The sequence below is a fragment of the Phocoena phocoena genome, chromosome 2, assembly GCF_963924675.1.
Source record: "Phocoena phocoena chromosome 2, mPhoPho1.1, whole genome shotgun sequence".
Classification (NCBI taxonomy): domain Eukaryota; kingdom Metazoa; phylum Chordata; class Mammalia; order Artiodactyla; family Phocoenidae; genus Phocoena; species Phocoena phocoena.
In genome coordinates, this window is record NC_089220.1 from 116,968,076 (window position 1) to 116,987,853 (window position 19,778).

The 19,778-nt window shown below is 41.4% G+C and overlaps 1 protein-coding gene across 1 annotated transcript in view; it reads right to left on the reverse strand.

Annotated features, from left to right (window-relative positions):
• Positions 1-19,778, reverse strand: part of SIN3A (SIN3 transcription regulator family member A) — a 44,171-nt gene that overhangs the window by 16,443 nt on the left and 7,950 nt on the right. Inside the window, exons 3-15 of the mRNA XM_065871004.1 lie at positions 17,737-17,843; positions 16,780-17,062; positions 15,485-15,736; positions 14,758-14,910; positions 14,463-14,621; positions 12,468-12,557; positions 9,984-10,102; positions 9,196-9,406; positions 8,774-8,890; positions 6,148-6,386; positions 4,651-4,834; positions 3,004-3,577; positions 590-759 (exon numbers count right to left, since the gene is read on the reverse strand). Of these exons, the coding sequence (XP_065727076.1) occupies positions 590-759; positions 3,004-3,577; positions 4,651-4,834; positions 6,148-6,386; positions 8,774-8,890; positions 9,196-9,406; positions 9,984-10,102; positions 12,468-12,557; positions 14,463-14,621; positions 14,758-14,910; positions 15,485-15,736; positions 16,780-17,062; positions 17,737-17,843 (2,658 nt within the window). The remainder of the gene's footprint in view (positions 1-589; positions 760-3,003; positions 3,578-4,650; positions 4,835-6,147; positions 6,387-8,773; positions 8,891-9,195; positions 9,407-9,983; positions 10,103-12,467; positions 12,558-14,462; positions 14,622-14,757; positions 14,911-15,484; positions 15,737-16,779; positions 17,063-17,736; positions 17,844-19,778) is intronic.

Sequence of the window (19,778 nt, forward strand, 5' to 3'; positions counted from 1 at the left end):
CTATTACATGTTATTTGCTATAAAATTATTGTTGTAAAGAACAACATACTTATAAACTTCCAGGGTGCCACAAGAATAAATCAAAAAACCAACTACAAGTCTAACTCAGAGGGAATCTCAGATAGTGAGGTGGACAGAGTATTATAAAAAGATGTTGTATGAAACCCTTCCTGTAAAAAGAACTTCAAATGTTAAATAAGGAAAGTCCATAGAATTACCAACACCTAAAGAAGAGGAAACTGAGCTCACGCCTGGTACCCAACGTAAGAGCTGGGAGGGTAGGGCAGGGGGTCAGGACCAGTGCTGGGGGTAAAACATCACGTCTCACGTAGGCTCATACTCCCAGGGCATTCTGAGCAAAGAAAAGGAGTCAACCACATGGCTGAAGTACTCCCACTCTGTTAACAGGAGAAATCCGACATCACAGCACATTAACCTCTCCCTCCCCTCTACAGAACCATGCGTTCATAAACATCATTATATGAGGAAACTGACTTTGCTTTCCCAACAGAAATCTTGTCTTTTCTCTTTCCTGAATCCATCTGTAGACTTTCTCCCTCACCAACCCTAGCCTCCGCCATGCCCTCACCTGTCTGACAATGCTCTGGATGAGTTTGTCCATGGTAAAGGCAATGTAGGCATGAATGGTAAACATCTCTCTTAGCGAATCTTCATACTGTGAAGAGTCTATGTTGCCATCCAGCAGGCTCCGCACCATATCCAGGAAAGCTGGGTAATAATCTTCTACATCAACGTCCACTGTGGGAGAGATGGGAGAGATGAGGCCTCACCCTGCTAAGAAAAGATTGGAAGAGAAGGCAGGGCAAATCCCACAGCTGGCCTAAAGAGCACTTAACAGAACAAATCTAGGTGTTTAGTCTGCTGCAGAGAGACGAGATCTGACAGGTGGCTACAACCCCCAGCACTGTCTATTAAAGGAGAGTGACTCTGCAACTTTAATAGCGGCTTCTAACACTGCCACTGACCATGCCTGAAAAACACTTATTTACAGTATGGCCTGGCTGTGCGTGACAGGAGAGCAAAATATCCCAGGGAAGAAGTTTCGTCAAAAAGTTCTTGGCTCCCCTGCTAAGATAGGAACCTGCTCTCGCAGCCTACGAAGAGCATCCCTCACACGGTTCTCCTGCTCATACAGCTCTTTCAACGGAGCATCAAGGGCTGAAGAGAAAAGGCAGACGGAACCATACTCTAGCACTAGGAAACCTCTCGGGAACAGAAAAAGAGGAGTGCAGATTAAATCCCCTATGAATAATGAAGTGATCTGCATTTGTCAAAGTCCTTTTGTTTAAAAATGGATTCCCAATATTGTGCTTCACAAATTACATTAAATGATTCGTACTTGCTGCATATGAATCACTTCAACCACCAGCTGGCACCTTATCAGTTGTTACAGGGACGTCTGGCAACTAGCAGCGTGCACAAGGAAAGGTGAAAGGACTCCGCCTTTAGCTCACTAAAACAAGACCCATCTACACAAAGCTCAAAAACAGGCAACTCTGATCTCCAGCGCTGGCAATCAAGACTGTGGCACGACGGGGCTACTGGTTATGTTGTTTCTTGATCAGGGTGCTGGTTATCAGGTGTGTTTGCTTTGTAAAAATTCACTGAGCTACACAATTCGGATGTGTATACTTTTCTATGTTTTGCACTTCAACAAAAAGTTCACTGAAATGAAAAAAAATTACAACAAGAACTCTTTGTCTTTGACATTTAGTTACCTCTCTGTAAAATATAGGGGAAAAAAGGCTGAGAGCACAAGCTGAGTCCATTTCCATTTATCTCAAGTGTGATGGATTCATTCAAGACAGGTTAAACAGGACAACTACTGTTTAAAAGAAGCAACTGGCTTGAGTTTCATTACAGAACATTACCTTGTCCGGATCCACAGCATAGGAACGGGCTGTGCTACTGCCATGAAAAAATGCTTTCATGTCAGAATAAAGCTATGAGTGCTATTAGCGCAAACCACATGACCCACGATCAGTGTGAGGCTTGACATTATTACTCAAGAACAAACTGTAAGCCTCAAACCAGGTTACGTCAATGGTCAAGCCAGGATTAGGTCATCTTCTGTCTCATTTCTACCCAAGCAGATGGAATCACTATACTGAAGTCTCTCAAGCTAGTACTAATCCAGATAAAGTCTTTTAGAATTAATTCCCAGGTTCATTAGCTCTTCAACAGATAGAAGGCCAGGGCTTCAAATGGGCTTCTTACACCAGTAACAGTTTTTAAAAAAAAAAAAAAAGAAAGAAAAGAAAGGATAATTCACTCCAAAGATTGGCTATTTCCTAAAGAGCACAGAAGAAAGGCTTCACAAAAAAGCTTTTGGCTCACAGCTTAAGCACCTAACTTATGACCTGAAGAGATATCTAGAAGCAAGCAGCATAGAATTACTTAGAGGATATGGTGGCTTCCTTAATCCTCATTTATTTTCCTTTTCCTGAGTCTTCTATCTTCATTCCTGCTCTGCCTGTTCTGCTGTCTCAAACCATCTCTTGAGTCCCCATCTCCTCTTTTGCATCTGTCTCAGGCATGAACAACTAGGAATTTATGTTCTGTCATGGAATGAAACCAACTATGATGTTTGAGTCACGTCTCTGTCCTTTCAAACACTTTGCAATAACCCAGAGATCTGCCATTTGGGAAACTGACAGTAACTGACACCCACTTCCCTGGTATCCATAGTACCAGCTATTGAGTGTCCACGATCCAAGCAGTGCACAGGGTGCTTCGCATATTTTCTCCAATTGTCCCAACAACCCCAAGAGACAAGTAGTACCTCCATTTTACAGGTAAACAGGTTCACAGAGTTTAAGTAAGGTCACACAACCAGTAAACTGCGGTGCTAGGATTTGAACCTAGCCAGCCTCTAAGGCCTGCCTGTGCTCTATGTATAAAAGAAAGCAGTCCTGAGTCTAACTAGGCCCTGAGGTCCCCAACCCCTCACATCTTCTGTAGACTGACAATCTAAGCACTCACTAGGTTCTTTGAGACGTAGCTGGATGGCGGGGCTGTCACTCTTGTCTCGCTTTATGCCCAACACTTCCCGTTCCCACTCTCTCTCTCGGTTTTCTTCTTCAATTTGCCGTTCAGCTTGGGAACAAATCCGCAGCAGCCTCAAGCAGAGTATCTGGTGCAGTCGCATAAAGATATACCAGTTATTATTAACATAGAAGAGGTTGTATACTTCATCCATCCCTCTTAACTTCTGAGCTGCTGTGTTACTGAACAGTAGCTTGGACTTAGGGGGACTGCCCCCAACACCATTGTGCTTCTTAGCCGCCCCTGTGCCTTCATCTACATCCATCTCTTCTTCTTCCTCTTCCTCTACATCCGAGAGATCACCTCTCTGAGCAAAGAGCAGATCTGGAATAAAATGATGCATGATTTGCTTGATTTTATATTTGTCCTCCTTCTGAATGCCTGTCTGCCTCTTCACATGGTGGATAATCAGAGCAGCAGCATCTTCCAGAATCTGTTTGTCTTCGTAGGCAAGTGAGAGGTGTGGGCCAACAGGTACACCAGCATTTTCTTCCGTAGCCTGCTCTTGCCTCTAACAGGGGAGAGAGACAAAGTATTACGCGACGTACCTACAGGAACAACAAACAGACCTATGAGACTACACCAGGAGTACTTTCTATTAACCACAGTGGCCATTATTTTCTAATCCAAAACTTCCAGAAACAAAAAGATAATGTGCGAGATGTGGTTTGATACCAAAATGATCGGTGCCTTCCAGACATTGAAGACTTGTAAGAGACAATGGGACAGAACTGGGACCATCTTTTAAAATTCCGGATTAGTATTTATGGAGGATACGATATGAAGTCTAGGATTTACTTTAAAATCCTTCTGGGGTGGGAGTGTGGAAGGTGGCAGATATAACAAAATTGGCAAAATAGGTGATTAAGTTTATGTAAGATCTCATTTTACTATTCTCTCCCCTTTTGTGTATGTTTGATAGTTTCATAATACAAAGTTTTTTCAAATTCAAGATCACACCACTTCTAGGAATTCTCAATCACACTGTATTTGTTTCTATCCACCCCCTAAGACTGTGAGCTCAAAGAAAGCAGGATTAATTTCTTATTCATCTCTGTATCCTAGCTCCCAGTTCTCTATATAATCCTGGTAAGGATGCCGAATAAACAAGGATTAGGAAGAGTCTAGGGGGAGTCCTCTGGCGGTCCAGTGATTAGGACTACACACTCTCAGTGTGGAGGGCCCAGCTTCGAGGAACTAAAATCCCACAAGCCACACAGTGCGGCCAAAAAAAAAAAAAAAAAAAAAGTCTGGGGATCAATGATAGTATTTTAAGCTGTGGGAAGTTGAGATGGGCTACATGAAGGAATATAAGGTACTGTTGGAAGGAAACAGATAGGGAGAGAAGTGGGAGAGGGGGGTAGTGGGCATGAACTGAAACCAGGATGGGAAACTAGTAAAACAGCTTAGTGAGGCTTAGACTTAAAATGGTAGAATCGGGAATAGAAGTCTATGCTATGAAGCAAGAATCAACAAGTTTTGGAGGGTCTCACATTCATATAACAAAGGTAATCTGCAGCAGTCAAAGCTATGCTGAACATACAGACGGGGGACGTCGCACAGATGTAGAGACCTCCAGCTCACCTCATCATAGATACTCTCAATCTCGTTGAGTAAGCTCTTAGACCTCAGGACCTTGGTGTCATTTTGTTTAAAGTTGATGCCTTGGTGGTCCAGAGATTTCAAGTAGTATTTCTCATTTTGCTCTCTCCACACCTTGTTAAAGCCTCTCTGAGCTTCTCGCCATTCTTCCTCTTTCATCTTCAACCTAGTGGAGTGGAAGGTGGAAAAACAAGACATGGGAATCGAGATGAGGGAATTTTAAGGCAGGGAGTCATACTGGAATCCTGGCTCTGCCATATTAGCCATATAAGACTGTCTCTTTATCATAAGGGTTTAGAAGCAAGAAATATGTCAGGTTTATTTTATTTCGAAGGTCAAAAGATATAGCAGATCTGCCAAAACTGTTGGCAACTTTGGGGTAAATTTTATTCAAACCAGTCTTGAACTCTGATACATGAGAAATTTAATCATTCAAGACTTACTTTGGGGAAGTAATTTGTCCCAAAGTCAGAAATCTTGCCAAGAATAGTTATTTCTCAAACAACATTCCACAGAATACCCTAGAAAAGAAGGTTCTCTTCCTTGGCCAGCTAAAACAAAGTGAAACAAGTTTCTTTGCTACAGGACTTCTGAGAACGTTTATTATGCTACTGTAAACGCAAAAGTCTAAGAGCAGAGAACTTGCACAGAAACGTTCCTCTGGCCACAGTTTGTAAGTTCTAGTGAGAACTGATCCTGATACTCTAGAAGAGAGGAGAGTAAAATCAAAACCAGCACTAGAACTGAAGAATATCCTCCATCTCAAACACAAAAGTTAAATGCTACTGGCAAGGAGAGGAACAGCTTGTGCCAGCTCTTGAGGAGAAGACTAGGGAGGAACAATAAAATCTGGGCACTTGTGCATTGTGCAGCAGGTAAGTTTTCACCAGGTGATACAGACAGAGGCCCCTATGAATCTTAGCTGGGATTCATAGTGTAGTATACAGAGTGCCATGTGCTTGGAGGAGCCTGGGGCTCAGCCCTGGCCTCCTCCTTGATACCTAGCCTTAGGTGGGTTCAACAGCCCCTCTATACCTCAGGCTGAAGTTCTGTTACAAGAAAGAAGACATTCTTGGTAAAAATGGCAAGCTAAGTCTTTTTTAATAACACATATCAATTTTACAAAGACAACGTGATTTTTCTTATTAAAAAACAAAGATGTGAACATTGGTTAGTACTGAGTGGCAGGAACATGGGTGGCTGTTTTCTTCTTTGTTCTTTTCTCTATTTTAAAATATTACCTCAAACACACAGAGCATTCCACTATGGACTTTAAAGGTTTGTTCTCTACTGCTGGCTACACAGAACCCCATCGGGAAGCTCCACTACCCCACACTCCACCTGATTTCCTACAACCAGGGTTGGGGAGAAATGGAGGTCTCATGGGATAACCAAGTCGAAAAGGAGAATCTTATTTAATGGGACACTATGTCTGTCAAGAAGCACACTGAAGCATGAAGGGCATATTCACTCAGGTACCTTTTAAGGACAATTGGGACGGCAATGGAGGGGTTCTTCCTCAGACCATCAATGATGTCAGCTGCTTTATCAGCATATATCCTTTGGAGGGCTTTTCGATGGATGACTTCTGATGTGCCCCCGAGGGTGTTGTCCAAGCGAAATTTGGCTTGTTCCTCAGCAGACAAGCGGGAAAGCTTCTTCTGTATTGCTTCCAGAACCCGGATCGTTGCCAGATTAGTCTCTAAAACTACATCAAGCTAAAGAAAAAGACAAAGTATGTTCAGGACCCCAACCAGAACAGAATAGCTGTCAGGCGTATAAGGTAGAAGAAGTCAAACTCCTTGGATTTGAACCCTGGCTCTGCCATACCATAGCCATATAAAACTCTGTGTCCTTATAGGTAAAACAGGGATAACACCACGTACTCTCATAAGGTTGTTTTCTGGATTTAACAGTACAATCCATGTAAAGGATTTAGCACGATGCCAGGCACGCAACAAACATCCAATAAATGATGGCTAAGCGGTAGTTAATACTTGTACCACCACCAGTGTGCTTTACTTAGGACTACTGGCCCCCGGCCCCCACACCAGAGGGACCTAATAGGAGGCAACCTTACAGACACTTTCCCCTGAACTTTCATGAATTACTAAGATGTTACAAACAATAACAACCACTACAACGAAATCCCAAAAAGACCATTCAAGATTACCAATCAGTCTCATGAGTAAGGTTTTTCAGGGTAACTTGAAATGTTTAAATATTTAATAGCCTTGTTCCACATCTAGTAATAATAAGAGCAGTGGCTATCATTCCTATGGACTTCAATGTCGTATCTGTGGGTAACCATTTAAATTCTTACTGAATTTCTGGCATTTTATTTTCTGGCAAGGGCTTAGCCCTGACCTGGTTAAGGATATGACTAGCAACCTTTGAGTTAACTTTTTTCCAAGGCTTAACACAAAATTCTCCAGATGAGAAAGAGAAAATGAAATAAATGAGCAGTCTCAAGGGTCTATGACCAAATGTCTGTGTGTTTCCTAATTTTTGTAGTTTCAGGACTATGGCAGTCATTTTGTCAAATATTTCTGGTCGTTGCCCCACTTTTCCTCAGTTATAGATAAATGATGGATTGAACTTCCTGGCTCCCTTGTGATTAGATAGGGCCATGCAACTAGTTCTAGCAAATGAGTTTTGCACAGGGGAGTCAAAGTAATGTCTATTACCTCTAGGCTAGAGCATTTAAGGGTGCAAGATCCATCTGAGCTCTTTTTCCCTCTAGTCACTGGCACTGTTCAAGATGGTGGCACTCTGTCAGCCTAGGTCCCCAAGCAGTTCTGATGAGCAGAATCTCTTGCTAAACATCATGCACATGTAGTATGATGAAGGAATAAATCTATTTTTTTAAGCCACTGAGATTTGGGGGTTGTCTGTATTGCAGGAATGTTAACCTATACTGATGCATAAAGGATTCAAACTAGTCCATCCCATCCAATCCTAAGTATACGCATGTGCACACACACACATTTCTTGCGTCTTAACTCCTGTAATAACAAGTGGGAAATGAGGCTGTTGCCTCTCATTTGCAGGCATACTAGTCGAGAATAGGAATATCCTGTCAAAAACAGAGGCCAGTCTCTGCTTTCTCACACATCATCTAAACGTACTAAACATAGGTAAAAAAGAAATGCTTTCTTTAGCTTGATAAAACTTTCTATAGAAGTTAACATCTGTCACGATTGAGTTTTCTGCAAATGGTTGAAGCTCCTCATAAACACTGGGGCAGAGATGGCCAACCGCCTGCCAGTGGCCAAGCAACATGGGGCTCTTCATTCAAAACATGCCAGAAACAGATGAAGCAAGTGTGAAGCGGGATAACCGGCAGAGAGCTAAATCAGTATGGATGAAAAAAGGAGCAAAACATCTCCCATCCATATGAATGAGCAGGGGCAGTCGGTTTTATATAATAAATACATTAAGTAGGATGCACGTAATTTTACCTCTCAAGACACAGTTAACATTCCATTTTTGTTGCTATCAGTGAACTAGACACTGAGAATTGAGTCCATTTTCAGTACTCCCACTCCTGGTATTGGGGCTGTCTACCAGCTCATTTCTTCACTCCAGCTCTTCCTTTCCCAACCACTTTAAAATAAAGTCCCTAACTCAACTTTCTTTCAAATGGAGCCAAATCAATATCAGAAATATGAAAGAGGAGTTCCAGTTCTCACAGGAGAGCTGGTCTGCTAACCATTTTAAGATACCTGCTAAAAATAATACACACTTTAAGATAAATAATTTAAAACAGCTGCAAGAAAGCCCACTAGGTCTTAAGATACTGATTTTATATACCATGTGGACACAATAACCTTTAAAACACTATTGAAAATTCAAAGGAGTATTATTCAGCCATCAATGGATAATTTCAGTTACAAAGGGTAAGTCACATTTGTCATAAAAATATTACTAATATATTTGACAAAGTCGTAAAACATGGTAAATACAATAAGCATTTACCACAGAAGAACGTGAGCCTCTTGCTCCTTTGTCTTAAAAAACCAACCCTCCCAGGTAGGTATTTAAGATATCCTCTTGTTCCAAATCTCCCATTTCCCCAAATTTCAAATGATAAAGGAGCTTGTACCTCAAAACGTTCATCTTCACAACGATAGATATGTTCTTCATACTGAGTTTTCTTGGAGCTAACAAAGGTGGAGTCCTCAGACCAGGAGGGGAAGGAAACCCAGGTATCATTTAAAACCTTTGGGTAAAAGAAGAGAAATTGAAACAAAAGTGTAGAAGTTTTCAGGTGATTCAGCGTTCTCAATAAAAAAGACAACGCTTTAGGGGAGGGAAGAAACAGTTAACATTACAATTTTCACCTTTAGCAAGTTTAAAAAGATAGTAAGAAAAAGGCTCTCAATAAAGGTATAAAACATTTTCTTTTGAAAAAAGACAGAAAAGCATTTTGATTTCCTCATTCATGTAAATTCTCCATCCCAGGTACCACTCCCTTCTGGAGGAAGCTGCGGATTCAGGGCTAATCCTTTCTCAGGGAGCTCTTACCTCTTTACAGAGAGAAGTCCGTCCTGTACACTTGGGCTGCTGGTAACTCTTTGGCAGGGCTCGATAGCTAGAGCCCAACCGTTTACAAGAGGCATAATCTATCTCCATGGCAATGCCCTCTGTGGCTCGTTCCTTTGGAAAGGTTTCCAGATGTACAGACTCCTTATAGCCCAGAAAGTTTTTAAACCAATTAAACAATTCTGGGAATTTCCTGAAGAATCAAACCAAAAATTGGTGAGCAATTAGAAGCATGATGCAGTAATCCTGAGGTGTGACTACCATTATCTGGTGTTGGCTCAGAACTCTACTACCATTGGACAAATTCCAGTGACAATTACTATTTCCTGCCTAAGAAGCAGTGCTTCTGAATACTTGGCTTCTCCTTTTCTTATAGAGTGCTCTAAGACCAATTAAGGTGGTGATGGAAGAACTGTACCAGGCAATAACGAGCCATTTTCTAATCAGGAATATTGCTTCAATGTTCAGATAATTCTTAGGTTGTCAAAGTCAAGATTCTAGAACCCTGGAAGAGATTCGTCTCTATAAAACCTCCAACATTGGTCAGGGGATCAGGAGACCACTAGTCTTGGCCAATGCCCTCTCTGCCTATTTTTTCATCTCCAAAGTTGAACTAGAAGACTTCCTAGAGGAGTCTCTTGACACCGACATTTTATGAGTCAACTGACCCACCACAATCAAATTAATTTTGCCTATCACATACTCCCACAAACTAAGTTTTATTTCACCTCCATATCACACATCAGGGCTAAGCTCCTGACTCCACTTACCCCAGGAACGGGGAGACTAACTGCACAAGCTCCGCCCGAGAGATCACCTCCTGGTTAAAGATAACAAGACAGCGCAGGAAATTTTCATAGGCCTCTGCACTCCGCAGAGCCTTTCGGACCTTACGGAGACAGACGAAAGAAAAATAATTAAGCAAGGAATCAAGGGATCCTGGATTGCTTTTAAAAGACTGGGGAAATTTGAACTGTATTTGACAATATTAAGGAATCAATGTTGGTTTTCTTAGATGTGTTAATGCTTATGCTTGAAAAAAGGTATCATTTAAAAAGGAAACAGTAAAATACTTATGGATGAAATAATACATTATCTGAGATTTGTCCCCAAATAAGAGTATAAGAGTACACATGAAACAAGTACACCGGCTAGGAGTTGAGAACCGCTGAGGTTGGATGGCGGTGGCATGAGGAGTCATTTTACTGTTCACTTTAATTTTATATGTTTAAAGTTTTCCATAATAAAAATTCTGAAAAAGAGACCCTGGAGTAAAGAAGACATTCACCGTCTCACATGCCTGATTCTCTGGACCATATCAGAGTTACCCAAGCTTTTATTGCCTCTCCTAACAGGTATGTACAGAAAGAATCTTTGACAACACTCTTTTTGAACTCTGGTAATCTTGAATAATGACCTTTTAAAATAAGGTACTTTTTGTCCTCTGACCTGATTCTTTTCCTTTCTCCACTTATAATATTGAGAATTTTAATATCCAAAATGCTTTAAAAAAATGGCAGAGACAAAGTAATACTAGCCTGGCTAGATGAGCAATCTGGACTTCAATTTCATATATAGACATGTACTTAGTATTGTGGGGGGTGGAGACCCTCACACCAAGCCAAACGGTTTATCAAAAACCCCTTCTCCAGGCTCCCATATACTTTTCATAACGATCAATCAGTAGACACTATACCGAATGTGTACCTTCAGAGCAAATGACGAATATTTACTTTTAATTTTTATTAACTTGTAAACATATACAAAAGCAGACAGAATAGTCTAATGAACCTCTTGTACTCACCCAGCCGCAATGATCAATACATAGTAAATTTTGTTTCATCTATGCCCATTTCCCCCACCACTGAATTTTAAAGCAAACTCCAGACTTTTCATCTACACACACTTCAGTATGTATCTCTAAGAAATAAGTACTTCAAAAATGACCAAAAAAAATACCACCACTCTTTTAAAAATTAACTTACTCGGTCCCCCGTCCCTCACCCTTTCCTTACCATTTGTTGGTTGTGACCTGGACTTCTACATTTGTCTCAAAAGCACCAATGCCCAGGCTGCCCTCAGAAATGGTTCAAGTCAGAGCCAGGGATGCTTAACTGTTTTGCAGCACAGCTCACACAGGCAGAGAGCAATCGGGAGGCAATCATGGAGATGCTAAATCATTTGCCCTTTTGCAAAAACACAGAGGTGAGGGGCTTCCCTGGTGGCGCAGTGGTTGAGAGTCCGCCTGCCGATGCAGGGGACGTGGGTTCGTGCCCCGGTCCAGGAAGATCCCACATGCGGCGGAGCGGCTAGGCCCACGAGCCATGGCCGCTGAGCCTGCGCATCCGGAGCCTGTGCTCCACAACGGGAGAGGCCCGCGTACCGCAAAAAAAAAAAAAAAAAAAAAAAAAAAACCCAGAGGTGCAAGACAGGTTAAGTCACCACCAGATCAATCCAGGCTGGTTCCTGCCAGTGAGAAGTCTGATGTTTGCCAGCTACCATGATTAAAGTAGGCTGCTAATCAAGTTGACTCCAAGGAGGAAGTCAGGCACATACCACACAACACGGTTCAGACCAGTAATCTCAACTCTGGCTGCTCATTAGAATCACCTGGGGAGCTCTGAAAACATACAGTTAGATCAGAATTCCCATGAACCCAATATGCGATACCACAAGCAAGTATCACAAGCAATCAGAAGGTTAAAAGTCATCTTAAGTCCTCAACAATTGGTGCACTGACACTCCCCACTTTTTTTTTTTTTTTTTTTTTTGCTGTATGCGGGCCTCTCACTGTGTGGCCTCTCCCGTTGCGGAGCACAGGCTCCAGACGCGCAGGCTCAGCGGCCATGGCTCACGGACCCAGCCGCTCCACGGCATGTGGGATCTTCCCGGACCAGGGCACAAACCTGTGTCCCCTGCATCGGCAGGCGGACTCTCAACCACTGTGCCACCAGGGAAGCCCCCAGATATCTTTTGAGAGTAATATCATGCATTTCTTTTAAAGCTTTCTTCCACCATAGCAAATGCTGTATTTTGCGGCAACTACTTCGCAAAACTGAAGCAAACAATGCTACCATTTCTCCAGCTGTGCTAATAGTTCTCATAGACTGAAAGGACCTACAATTTGAAAACTATATTAAAAAGTAGAAAGCCCTAATCAGCTCGATGCCTCTAAAACAAAATCTTCTTGGGGACAGGGTGATTTTCTTTCGGCATTAGTAGCTAAGTTTAAATCCAATTCACTCATTACTCACCTTATCAAAAAATAATGATTCCGTTCCTACACCATGTTTGCTGGCATCTGCCATAGAAGAATCCTTGAGGCTGAGCAGTTTGGGTTTCTTCTGCAAAAAAAGGAAAAACACAAACATGTAAGATTCAAAGCATGGGTTTCTCTGGGTTTTATTTTCTTCTTTTTGTTTTTTTTGGCTGAGCCTCTTGGCTTTATGGGATCTTAGTTCCCCAACCAGGGATTGAACCTGGGCCCCTGGCAGTGAGAGAGCAGAGTCCTAACCACTGGACCACCAGGGAATTCCCTCTCTGAATTTTATTTTCGTCTCTGTTCTAAGGTTCCATCACTGACCACCACTGATTACTAATTTGCAACAAATGAGAGAATTCAAGCCACTGACTTGCTTTACATCCTAAAAAATTTCCACTCCTCTATTTTAGATTCTCTATTTTAAATTGCCTGTCAGTTTTTTCCCCAGAGGTTCACAGATCATTCTACTTCCCAAATACTCTCTCTATAAATGGTCACAGCATTACTGTGACGTTAGAATTAATATCCTCACTTTTTTCCCCGGGCCAAAAGTAACTTTATTTGGAACCTAACGCCACTGCCTTGTCTTCCTAGCTGTGGAGGCAGAAGAGGCTGTTAAAATATCTGGAATACACAGAAATCAATCTTTAACCTTTACCTTTTAATCGTTCAATTTAAAAATTCATGAAAAAAAAAAGTTTATTTTCCTAACAGGAGGAATAACCACCTTGTGAGCAATATCCACTCAGACCAACTTAAGATTGCTCTTTCAAAGCATATGAATTGGCCATACGTAACTACCAGGCAAAAATTTTACTTTAAAAAAGCCACCTCTCAACTACCTGTGAAGAAATGCACAAATGTTCGGAGAAGCAGCACGTTTACCTTTGCCGCGTTGCAGTACACTCTCTTAGGAGCCATAGCTTACACTGCATAAGGAGAAGGTAGATAGGGAATCCTAATCTCCCAATATAGGGTTTCCACCTGTGGGTAATCCAGTGTGGGAGGAGACTAACATTGGCCTGTATCTGCTGACCTGATTCCTGCTACTCCTGTAACACTCCTTACTAAAGTGAAGAAATATAACCTATTACTATGTTCAACTTGCTTTCAAAAGGAGAAACCATTATAAACACTGAAAAATAGTTCTTCAACAGTACTTCAAAAGTGTCAACAACACCTAACAGGTCAGTCTTTGTGGTTATTTGCTTATTTACCAGTCACTTCTTACCATAAGAAATTCCACTAGCTTTTGCTATTTTTTAACTAAATTCTGCCAACACGTCTCTTCAGTGTTATATACAGCTTTAGGATTCACTGAAGCAACATTCAATATATACACCTAGCCCGCTCCCTAGCACAGCTGCCCCACGTCAGAGAGGAAGGGAGTGGGCTCAGCTTTCTGTAGGCAGACCATCAGTGTTTACTCTAACAAGAAACATCACGTGATAGGTCACTAACAGGAGTTGAAGACTCCTGCCCTCTGCTGCAGCCCAAAGGTCCTTCCTTGGAGATTAAGATGATACAGATAAGATCTGGCAACCCAACAAAGAACCATGGACACGATAGGCCTCTAGACCAAAGAGATCCCACAAAGCATATGTGCTTTACTCACTAGAGGACCTCAGAGACTACTGACTTGTTTAGGAAACAATTATCAAACTTAAAAATCTTCTTTCTTAGCACAAGGCAGGAAAAATTAATTAACTCTCAGAAACCCTTGGCAGGAAACAAAAAAAACAGATTCGAGCTACCAGCAAAGAAGAGGGAAAATATAAAGAAAACCAGTAAGAACTCGAAAGTACAGTAATCTGAGCAATTAGCACTATTCTAACATTCCTTCACAAGCCAGATAAAAAGCTTTGCATTGAGTTTCTGTGACAGACACCAACTAACTCCCAATACCCAGGATCCAACTGTCAACCCTTGAGCACTGTCCACTAGTACTGCTCCGGAAAGTCAAAATGAGCATCTGCGCCCTTCTTACCTTCACTGGAGGGGTGGCTCCCGTTCCAGAGTGCCTGCGGATCTGGCAGCCATTCTGGCTGGGCCTCTGCGGCTTGTTGTTCAGTTGAGGTTTCTTCACAGTGCCTCCATGGTCATTTCTCACAGAATCGACCTTCTCAGCAGTTGTTTTGCTTAAAAGCTAATTAAGACACATGAAAGAGATGAATGCTCTTATTAAAGCAAGTAAGTTTCATTTAGAAAAAGTCTCCTGATTCCAGCTTCCTAACTTATCTAAGATAACCATTCTCAACAGTGTAGTTCTAAATAAAACTTACCACAGAGCTGTTGGCATCTGGTAGGAACTGTCCAAACTCTGATAACAGATCTTCCTGATTTTTAAAAAGACGAGCCACCTGGGCATACACCTCCTGCTCAGTCAACGCTGGAGTGTAGTTTCCTCCAGCTTCCTTGGCATTCCGCTGCTCTTTCTGATGGGAAATTGCAAATGGGAAGAGATCATATTAGAAGGCCACTGTTTTGAGTGACTCACTTGCACACTTTCTGAGATGTCTGGTAGGGGCTTTGTATGTTATCTATTTGGGCTGCACTTAAGAGGAAAGTCTATGTTCTCAGCACCTGTTTTGGCTTCAAACTTTGAAGTTGAGAAAGGAGTGGAAGATGGTAGCTGACAATTCCTTTTGAAAACCAGGGCAGTATATGTGAATGCTCAGGGGACCACTAACAACTGATAAAACACAAAATATTAGAGAAATTCCTCCTTATATTGTAGGTTAACTATATTACCCAAATCATTCTTTAAACTTTCCAGATAAATAAGCATTCATTTCACAGAGCAGTGACTTTAAAAATCCTGACCGGCTGCTACAAGGCAATTAAAGTCAGGTAAATCACACTGGCTTTATAAACACACATCACAGTTTCTAACTGGTTAACTTCCGGTAAGAATCAGTGGACACAATAATGGTTATTCAAGTCTTCTTGGACTAGCCGTCCCCGGAAGGGCAACCTGGTTAAGACAAGTTGAAAGGGCAACTGTCTTACCTGATATGTGTGCAAAATCTCCAGGAACGCTTTGTAGATGTCTGGTTGGCCCTGGAATCTGTTCTTGATCTTATTGACATAGTTGATGGCATGGTTAAACTCCACAGGTTGATTGTTCTGCAAGGGCGGGGCTGTTCCCAACGAGATTGTCACTGGTGTATGAGGCTGGACAGGTGGAGAACGTGGGGACGCATATGGTGGGAGTGGGGGAGTCTGCTGACTGGCTGGAGTATGTGCTTGTAGTTGGGAAGGCTAAAAGGAAAAAGTCATTATTCTCCTCAGGAACACAGATGGTTTAACATATGAAAGAAAGGTCAAAGTAAAGAGAAACAAAGTGTCTGATCAACATATATAATACTTTATTCACTCTGGCCAGGCCACTTTAGCCCAACTCAAATCACACTGGGTAGGGGTGGGAAGTGTAGAGGGTTCACACATTCTAAAACAAAAGTTCCAGTCTCCAGTTTTCTAAACACAACCTTAAAAGTGGGCTATGTCTCCAACTACAAGGAAGAATTTTCATATGCAATTTTTAAGCTCACTTGCTGAACAGGTGCAAATAGAATAGGAAAAAAACCCTCATTCTACATAGATCTTTAATATCAAAAAAGACAATTCAATTGTTGCAGTTAACTTCACACACAAAAAAAGTCTTCTAAACCAGCTCTGCCCAATAGAAAACTCTGAGGTGATGGAAATGTTCCTTATTTGCACTATCCTGCACAATAGCCACTAGCCACACGAGGCTACTGAGCACTTGAAATGTAGCTGGTGCAACTGAAAAACAAAATTTATTTTAATTAATTTATATTTAAATATAGACATATGTGATTAGTGACTACTGTATCAATACATTTCTAGACTAAGAACACCCCATCATCGTCATCAACAAGATCTTCTGCTTAGCTTGATACGACCTAATCTGGTAAATGGAGTAACTTTTGTAAAATGATGACCGTGCGGAAAACAGTGTAATCTGATCATAAGATGACCATTTCTGCCTGTGCTATCCAAGTACTACTACACAAAGCTGCCATCTGTTGGGACGCTCATGGTTCAAAAAGCAGAAGTTGGGGGCAAAACAGTCCTTGTAGGTTGTTGATGTGTTGATTTAAACAGATACATAAATATGTGGTATGTAAACGTGAACCACTTTACAGGGATGCGACTACTGCATCTCCTCCAATGAAATTTTAACTTGTATGATCTATCTAAGTCTTATAATAAGGGAAAATGTCAAAGGAGGGTGCTTTCTAGGGATGGATTTCACACGGTGCAGTTTTCCAAGTGCTCACCTTGCTGACTTTGGCAGGTGGGGGCTGAGGAGCTGGCTGGGCAGGAGCTGCGGCTGACTGGGCTGAAGGCTGGGAAGGATGTTGGGGTGGTGGTTGAGGCTGGGGCTGGATGCCATGGGTTGGAATCTGATGAACCTGGCCAGGAGTTGTCACATTCACCATGTCATTGGTTTGCACCTCAATCTTGTAGCCAGGAGGCAAGAAGGTATTGAAGCCCATGATCAAGTCAGGGTGGCCTTTGAACAGCTGGGACACACGACTAATCACTCCTGGAGTGTCGATGCTGATGGAAAAACAAATATTAAAGTGGCAAGCTTAACAAGCACCCTAGCAAGAAAAAAATCACATTCCACTAGGTTCTCTACACAGGAAACTAAAAAATCAACCTGAATATTACAAAATTAACAACACACAAAGAGCTCTGAAATTCCAAAGTCATTTAGCTTCATAATCAAAGAGGTTTGGTCACAATTTAAACAGAATATACAATCACGCGTGGTAACAGTCCTATCAAGCAGATACTCAGGCAGTAAGTCTAAAACTTCAATTCCCATGGAAGATACAACCTCTGATACACCAGTATAAATCATAATGTATCTATCTACATTGTTCAGACCAGTTACTCTTTTATAATAGTGAACCATGCCACAATATTAGTGTATCTTAAATCAATCCAAAAAGCAAGCAGCCTAATCATTACCAGTTTACTTCCCTGATTGAGGTGAAGTACTACGAAAAATTTTACTTAAGAAAAATTTACCAGTATGCAGAAAACAAAGGTCTAGGGCCTGCAATTTTCATAAAGCAGTATATAAAAGCACGACCCATGAAAATAAAAGCATAAACCCCCCCAAAAGAGCATCCTTTATCTTTCAGCAGATAAGAATAAGCTATATCCTCCTTCCAAAACCAACATAACAAGCACAAAGCTTGAGTACAACCGTGTATATCTTTTACCTCTGAGACTTAAATTCCTTCATGATGTCAAGGAAATCATTGTAGACCTGAGGCTGACTACCAAACTGCAGCTTCACTTGGTCAAGATAGGATAGGGCATCCTCCACCTGAGGCAGGGATAAATCTCAAGGTTATAGAAAGAAAGTCAAGAATTATTTTTTAAAAAATGATTTATGCCTAAATAAAATCAGCATAGTAAATGAAATAGAAATATATAGTAAACGTACATAAAAATATTAAAAATTAGTATGTTACCAGTAATAAACTCAAGCTTAAAATAAAAATCAACTCATAAAACCTGAAGCCTTGCTTTGGATAATTGTGCATAGCATTATTAGTGAAGAACAGTCACATTAATACATCATTCACTTATTCGTTCATTTATTCATTTCACAAATATCTACTAAGCAGCAACAACATGCCAGGCCAGGCCCAATGTGAGGTACTAAGGAGTATGACAAATAAGCCACGGTCCCTGCTCTACAGAAATTCATTTCACATCCAGTTGGGAATCATAACACAGTGGGGCAAGTGGGCAATCACTGAATGCCCAGAGAGCACATGGGAAGGGCACCCCTCCACACACTAAAAAAAAAAAAAAACCCTATGGGGACATAGGGAGGGATTCCCCCAGAAGTGGTGTCTAAACCAAGTCCTAAGGATGAGTACTAATTAGCAAAAGTGAAGACCCATGAAGAAAGTCAGAGGAAGCAGCATCCCAGACTGGACACCATCTGGTACATTTGGAAAACTGAAAACAGTTCAGTTTGGCTAGAGGATCTGTGGTGAAAAGGAGAAATGGTGGTACGAAGAGTGACAAGAGATAACACAGGAGAAGATGCAGGACCTAGACCCTGAAAGGTCTTGTAAATCTTGTTAAAAAGCAATTTAGGTCTTCCCTGGTGGCGCAGTGGTTAAGAATCCGCCTGCCAATGCAGAGGACACGGGTCTGAGCCCTGGTCTGGGAAGATCCCACATGCTGTGGAGCAACTAAGCCCGTGCACCACAACTACTGAGCCTGTGCTCTAGAGCCAGCGAGCCACAACTACTGAAGCCCGCATGCCACAACTACTGAAGCCCGTGCGCCTAGAGCCCATGCTCTGCAACGGGAGAAGCCACCACAATGAGAAGCCCACACAACGAAGAGCAGCCCCCGCTCGCCACAACTAGAAAAAGCCCACGCGCAGCAAAGAAGACCCAACGCAGCCAAAAATAAATAAATAATTTTTTAAAAAGCAATTTAGATTTTTAGCATCTGCACTTTAGTGTACTCAATTTGGTTACAGTGTTGAGAACGAGTTGGTGCAAGGCAGAATAGATTAAAAGGAGGTAAAACCAGTCATTGTATAAGGCTAACTCATGTGTGAACACGAGTGGCATAAATTATAGTACTGACCAAAGGAAAAGAGAGAAATGGACAGATTCAAAAGCTTTTTAGAAGATAGAAGTAACAGGGTTTGTGGACTGACTGATTGGATATGGGAGATAAGGGAGAGGGATCATTCACTAAATTATAAATTATTTGGGCATTCACAAAGCGGAACAAGTTTGAAAGTCTAGGAAGTTATGAATGTGATTTAGGACAGCTTAAGTTTTAGTTACTCAGGAGATATCCAAGAGAACTGCCTACTAGGTGTACCTTACATACTCTGGGATTATTTTTAATTATATAAAACATCAAGTTTAGGAAAGTTTCACAGGTAAACATCTGATTTGATAAGCACTACTCTTGTGATATATCGTGAAATAGAACATTTATGTTCAAATAAGCCATTAAACAGTATTCCAAGAGCTGCCCAAACTTCCACTATGGCCATGGTTAATCAGAGCATTTCAGTGTTGCTAGAGAAAAAAGTGTATACTTGGTCAATACCCACTCATTTGATGGCTGGTCTTTTGGTAGTTTAGAAATAACTTGACAATTTTTGTTGAAATTCAATGGATTATTTAATTCATATTCAGAATTTTCCATATTGAAGTGGTTCATTAATGACCAAATTGATGGAACTTAAAACTCACTAAGTTTGCAGAAGAAACAAAGA